Genomic DNA, 7,141 nt, shown 5'->3' with positions numbered 1-7,141 from the left:
ATGCCTGTGCATCTGAACTTTAGGAGAGGCAGTATTTGGCAGTGGCTCTCACACCTGCAATTGGGATGAACAGAACATGAACTCAGAGTAAAGCAGATTTAAGCCACAGACAGCAAGTGTCTTAGGTTGAAGAGTCAGAGTGCTGTGAAAATCATGTGTTTTTCCTACTGTATCACTCATGATAATAATGGCTGGTAAGATGTCAGGTGAAATCCTGGCTCTAGCAAAGTCAACATAAAATCTTTCATAGACTCTACTAGGATTGGTACTTTATCCCAAAGGAAAATATCATCTGAAGATAAATTTACAGAGGCTTATTGACAGGAGTGCCAGATTTCAAGGGGCACTGGTAATTTATAGGGCTGAAGATACACTTTTGGGTAGTAGTTTTTAGGTGGGTTTTAAATACCACTAAGAAACCACAAACCAAAGCAGAACAGGAGAGAAGAAGTCTTATTTCTTTCTCACAGGTCATCCTAAATGCCTTGTGAGTTGAAGATATGCATTGCTTGATTCTGCTTTTGATATTCCTTGTACTTCTCTCTTGCCTCTTACTTCCATCCCTCCTTCCCTCTAGAAAACCTCAATCCAAATTCCCCACAAAGCCACGATGCAGAGTATTCCATCAGGTTTGTCTCTGGGAGGCTGTCCAGGCATTTCTGCAGCACAGGAGCTACGCTTGAGGAAAGAACACTCTTACGTGGTGAAACCAGAGGGGGGGTCAAAAGAATTTAAACTAGTTTGAAATACAAAACAATAATTTATTTGACTTCATTTTACTTGTTAACGTTTATAGCTAATGATGATTTCATGGAACTGCTTTTATAATTCAATACATTCAAATCTATAAAGCAAACAGTTACTACCATGGGCTTTTCAAATTCCACAAACTGTCTTACAGAAACAAATGAGCTGTACATGCACATCTTTTCAATAGGTTGCAACATTTGCAAACATGCTTGAAACTCCTTTAAAGCTGCAGGACAGTGTCCTCTGCGTCAGGCTTTTCAGATGAAACCTATAGACTGTCTTCAGAAACCTTAAAAAGGAAACTGTTTAGATTTTGAGCATAACTCTAAAAACTGCTGTTTGATAAATGTCAAATATTACAAGAGAAATGACTCTAATTCTGAGTTTAAACCATCAGCTAAATATTGATAAACAGCACTCTGTGTAGAAGTGAACAACAGCAAAAGAATAGCACAAAATATGGTTTCACAAAAAATAGGTATGTGCAGTTACCCCTGTGGGTTTTTTGCAAACTTTTAGGTAAAGAAAAGCATGGGTACCTTTTAATATGAATATAGTCTAAGCAAATTACCTGTGTAAGTATGGTTAATACATTTCTGATATTTAAACACTTCATGTAAAAGGTAACAAGTAAAAAAGTACAATCAGTATTCCAAAAAGCACTGCTAATATTGCCATTGATGGACATGGGCAAGCTTCCTCTCCACTTTATAATGGAGATCCTGGCACCCACAGTTGTAGAGTTCAGTATTTGAACTATAAACTCGATGACTGTATCTTATATACAAAACTCTTGCCACATTGAACGAGGCATTGATTTCTACCCCAATGGTAGTGTTTTATGTACATAACTTAGCAATGGTGATTATACAGTAGTCACTGACAGGAAGGAATTGTACACCCGTGTGCCGTCTGGTGACTTAGTGCCATGGGTTAGCAGTTCCTGGATTGTCATCCAATTGTCAAATATTTTTTTATTTCTCTTCTTCATCATTTTTTTGTGGCTCAGTTCAATGATATTCATCTCTTTCTTTTCTTCTGCACCTTGCTGTTCCTTTAAGCAATCTAACCTGCTCTGCATCATAAACTCGCGCCTCTTCCTCTGCTCCTTCGCTTTCACTAAATGCTGCTTCCGCTCTTCCTTGCTCCAGTAACGGCCCATCTTCATTTCACTGATGGCATCATCGTCGGTGGTCATACCACTGCGCTCCTCCTTAATCTTTATGGCACGTTCTCTCAGCAGCCTGTCCCTCACTGGCCTCTTTGTAATGTAGCGGGTTCCATCGCTTCTGACCTTGACTTTCCACTCCATCCTTGGTTCACTCTGGCTTGAATTAAAGTCTTTGCACATACTCACCAGACTCATTTGGCTCTGTGCATACTCCACTGCAGATTTCTGTTGGATCAGCTGCATGTAGCTCTGATAATGCTGTGCATGGGCAGGAATATGAGCATGCTTATATGGTGAGTGATGGTATGGGGATACATAGGAACCAGAAGGTTTCTGACTGTGAGTAGGGCTTTTGCTTCCATCACTGGCTTTTCTCTCCTTGCTTTCCAGCTGCTTGCCAAGGTCAGGATCTTTCACAGAGGCATGGCATTTACCAGTGCTGGATTCATGACTTTCTGAGCTAGCAAATAAATTCTTTTGGGAGACATTATATGCCACTGCCCCCTCATTACCTTGACAGTTAATGCCTTCTGCAGTTCTGCGCAGCGAATTGTCAGGGGAGATCTCCAGCGTGAGTGGTGTGCTGCGGCAGCTTTCGCCTGTGTTATAGGCACTCGAGCTATCCTTGTCAGACTTCTCAGGGAGCTCCGTAATGTCTGAGAGCTCGTGCCTGCGAACATCGATGCTTGTGTTATAGTTGCGGAACCCGCTGTTATGTAACATCCAGGGCTCTCGGTACTGATCCTTCAGCTGCTGCATTTTATGAGCTCTCACAATATTCAGGCACTCCAGCTCGATATTGCGCAGCTCCTCGTTCAGCATCTCCAGCTCTCTGTCAACGCTTTCTTGGTCGCTTTTGCTCATATCCAGAGTGCTGTTGTGGTAATACAGGCTGTAAGGGTTGGCAGACTTCACCTGGCACTTCAGTTCCAGCAGTTCCCGGAATCGCTCACATTCATCCACAGGGATGCCAAGGAAGTCGACATCTGTGCAGTCGGCCGAGATAAACGACTCGTTGCTGAACTGCATATCGCCACTTCCCAGGGTGTCATGACTGTACATCAGCTTCTTCTGGCTCCCTAAAGTGTTGGAGGAGGTGGTGTGATCATCCGCGTTGTTCTCCTGCTCGGAGCTCTCGTCGTTACGAGTGCTGTCGTCTGTGCGCCCCACACCACTGTCTTTCTCGTGCTGGTTAGATAAAATAGTGGCTGTATCTGTGGTACCTCCATCCTCCTCATGCTTCTTCTAACAGCAAAAATGAAAAGACAGAGAAATTATTGCAAGGACATGAAATATTTCAGGGTGTTTATTTTTCAATCAGTTTCTCAATCGTTGTTACACTTTCTGCATCTTTGCTTTTACTTGTGTGGTAAGAATACTATTATAGAATCATAGAATAGTTAGGGTTGGAAAGGACCTTAAGATCATCTAGTTCCAACCCCCTTGCAGGGACACCTCACACTAAACCATCTCACCCAAGGCTTTGTCCAACCTGGCCTTGAACACTGCCAGGGATGAAATGCTGACCAAACCCACAGCCTGCTGTGGATGTTCTTTTCAGAAGAACCTGAGGTCTGCTTTTCAGCAGTTATATAGCAACAGTGGTAGAAGTCACATTTCCAAAATGTTTCTTCTCCCACTTAGAAGCCCAAAAGTATCCAGTCTACTGCAGTGCCAAGAGAATATGGCTCTTCAAAACACACAGATGCCACAGAGAATATAGTTTTAGAAAACTCCAGCCAAAACCAGAAAAACTATTAATGAACTTTTATGATTGTATGAATTGTGGCAGAACGATGGGGAATAGAAGCCCATATCTGTGGCCCTGTATATAAACTTTGCTATATAAAACCTTCTTCTTTGCCTTACTCCCCATACCTAGACCTTACTTGAGTCATTTGCTTGAGTCATCTATTTGGATTTTAAGGTTTCGGGAGGCAGGGTGCTTTCAGTATGTGCATGCATATCAGATAGGGGATTTTATAAGTTAGTCTTCTGACTGCTCTATCTACTGTACACATAGTTTATACTGTCAGTGACCACAGACAGAACAGTGGATTTCTAACTGTGACCATTGCTGTTAGAGGCAAAAGTAAAAAAAAAAGGTAACATTTTAAAACCTTTTGGTCCCCAACATGAGGTTTGGGGCAGTCATGTAATGTCTTGATTTTATAGAAAGCCCTTTTGCCTTGATCGTTATTTGAGACACTAAGTGTATTCAGTCTCAAGTTCAGTGCTGGAATATGGAGTGCAATGTGAAATTGTGACACTGCTGCACAACAGAGTGGCAGTACCTGCTGGAGCATGCTGGCAGTAAATTGCATTGCCTGGTGGTGCTGTTCCTCTAACATGTCCATGTGCAAGTCATCCAGAAAATCATTTCTGTCATCATCCATCCATCCTTCATCCAGCTATGTGAAAAGGGAGGGAAAACCAAACCAAATGTTGTCAAAAGAATGAAGACTGACTTAAATTACATTCCTTCTTTGTGGAAAGTCATTGAGAAATCTCAGGGGATTCCTTCCTGTGACAGTGCTGCCATTTCGTGAGAAGGAGCACACATCTCCTGTGCTAAGTGTGGGTACTGACTGTCCTACCTCCCCTCACAGCCACCTTCATCTCAAGCAGCATGATTTTATCTTCAACAGATATAAAACAAACCCAGCCTTTTCATCCATGGAAATAATTCTAAGAGTTGGGGCTGTTCTGGTTTGTGCATGACTTGATTAGAATGTATAGAAATACTCCCGAGCCCAAAGCCTGAGCACACCATGTGCGAGGTGGCATCAAGGGCCAGAGGGAAAAATGCTGGCTAGGGGTCTGTGAGACTTCTTTACTCCTAGCTTCAGTCATCCCCAAGGGGAAGATCAGAAGCATCCAAACTGACAGGATAGCCATGAGCCTGATCCTGTGTCTCCAGGTGTACTGGCAAGGGTTGCTCTCCCAGCAGGAGCAGCAGAGACAGATCAAAGAACAATGCTCATGGCTGTTTGTTCAACATCTTTGTTGTGCTAATTCCTGCTCTACAAAGGGATCTGGTTCAACCTTTTATTACAGCTGAGGATGCCTCTTGACAGTATTTAACTGCATTAAGAGATGGAGTATAAAGGGCTAAATAATAGGTGTTTTAATGAATGGATAATCAATAGCTATAGGAATTAAGAGTTCAGTATGTTCTTCAAAGCCATGGCTTGAAACCATCCATAATACCTTGCACTGATGTTTGTAATAGCATTGCAGCATATATAAATCACCAAACACCTTATAAATTGAACTTGAAAATATAGACATAAGTGCCATGACTGCTGAATTCCATTATTTTAGATCACCTATATGTCCAGACAAATTGTGTTAACATGGTTTTGGGTAGATCTGGTAGATTTAAGTAGATTAAAATTCTTCAAAAGAACTGCTTTCTACAAAACCGCAGATCTTTTGATAAAGACTAAAGAGAGGGTGTTTTTTTTTAGTTCCTACAGTACCTGAAGTTCTGGTCTTGCAACAAGCAAGGAGATATTCTTGCTCTCTTCACTGGTGAGAAGTGCCACTGCTTCTTCTCGGTTCTGCACCTCTATGCCATTGATCTTTAAAGAAAAGAGCAACACAATGAAATCTTTTCATAAGGATACTTAAATGCTGCTGTGATGGTTCTACAGAGTGGCATGGCTGGACAGATCCCAGTGCTGTGTGGGCCAGGCACACACACTATTCACATCTCCAGCATGTAAGTGTTGGGGAAGTGTGTTGGTTTGGACATGAGAAGCTGTTCCACACCTCTGCATGTGATGTGCAGAGCTTTGTTACAAGGAGAGAAACTGGAGAAGCACAGTTAGGCAGGAGCAGAATCAAACAGCAGGTCTGGTGGGTGGGAAGGAACAGGAGCATCCTAGTGTGGGACAGGTGAGATTGAGGTTGTGTGTGCTGCTGCCAGAGACTGGATGGGATGTGGACCTCTACTCATGTTAGTGTCTATGCAGACTTCTGACAAAGCCCCTGTGGCGTAGGATTGTTGCACCTGGAAGACAACTCATGCCTGCATACAGAACTGGACATTCTGCCTCCTGAGCAAGTACTAACATCCCTGTTAGTGCTGGCCAGGACTATCAAAGTCTGACTGGGATATGGCAGAGGAAAGGGAAATACCCTCATAAAATTAAAAGGAAGTACATAAATACCAGTCAGAAGGGAATAATTTGTAGAAATTATGCTGAAATAAAGACATTGCAGCAGGTTGCAGTGTGTTAGCAGATTCCAACCATTTACACGTGTACCTGAATAATGCGATCCCCTTCTCGGAGTCGACCGTCTTTTGCAGCAATACTATTGGGATCGATCTACAAAATAAAGAGAGCTGTGAGTGCTTTGGAGGTTTGAGAACTCAGTATTTACTTCCTGTGGTAAACCCAGTATTGGTAACATAACTGATACTGTAAGCTAGTGTGTCTGTTGCTGCTGCTATATCTATAGTGTTATGTCCCGATTAGTGATTATAGGACTTACTCTTGCTTGTGTCAGACAAAAAGTGAAATGCCAGTTAAAATGATGAAGTCAAACCCATTTCTTCCTGATATGTGTCTTCAGAGAATGTAGGTTTATCATGTTTGCATGACACTGAGTTACCTCATAATTTAACTTTTTGCTTTACAACACAGTGCTCTGATTAGAACCACTTTTTGCATACAGAGCAGGAAGGATTATATCTTAAGTGATGCATTTTAATGGCAGATTTTAGATTCAGTTATGAGTTTCTTTCCCCAAACTGCTGTTACTAATTTGAAATGGATTTGCATGCTAAAAAGATTATGTATAAAATGCTACTTATTGCATGAAAGAGAGCAGAAAGAGACAAAAGGGCCCCAAATCTTTGCAAATAGAAGTGCGGGGTGGTGATTTCGTCTTTATTTTATGTTGTTTCTGGGATAGACAATAAAAATTAAAGGGGGAATATATATGTTTTCAAAATATTTTGAAAACATCATCTGAAACTGAATGCTGAGACTGTGTTAGGGGAAAAATGAACACTAAATGCTAACAGAACGAAGTTTGGCTCAGTGGATGCAGGATTTCACTCCGTTTGGAGGAAAGGAATAATAATTAGATTTCTTCCAATTACTGCATTCTGACTCCTTTTCACACATGGTACAAACAGAGGATGAATGTCCTAAATGTCCAACACTGCAATTTTAACAACAAATTGTATCTTATGGAAATCAGCTCAAT

General features: G+C 41.6%; 1 protein-coding gene across 2 annotated transcripts in view; it reads right to left on the bottom strand.

Annotated features, from left to right (window-relative positions):
• Positions 1-740: 740 nt before the first annotated feature.
• PDZRN3 (PDZ domain containing ring finger 3) overlaps positions 741-7,141 on the bottom strand; it is a 142,978-nt gene continuing 136,577 nt past the window's right edge. For both annotated transcript variants that reach the window (XM_061455717.1, XM_061455718.1), the window contains 4 exons: positions 6,193-6,255; positions 5,404-5,505; positions 4,216-4,332; positions 741-3,166 (listed from right to left, as the gene is read on the bottom strand). In XM_061455717.1, the coding sequence (XP_061311701.1) occupies positions 1,616-3,166; positions 4,216-4,332; positions 5,404-5,505; positions 6,193-6,255 (1,833 nt within the window). In that variant the 3' untranslated portion in view covers positions 741-1,615. The remainder of the gene's footprint in view (positions 3,167-4,215; positions 4,333-5,403; positions 5,506-6,192; positions 6,256-7,141) is intronic.

This window comes from Pezoporus flaviventris, unplaced genomic scaffold (assembly GCF_033815535.1).
Source record: "Pezoporus flaviventris isolate CSIRO_AGI_PZ_B2104156 unplaced genomic scaffold, CSIRO_AGI_Pfla_v1 ptg000021l, whole genome shotgun sequence".
Taxonomy (NCBI): Eukaryota; Metazoa; Chordata; class Aves; order Psittaciformes; family Psittacidae; genus Pezoporus; species Pezoporus flaviventris.
This window is presented reverse-complemented; position numbering and strand designations above follow the sequence as displayed.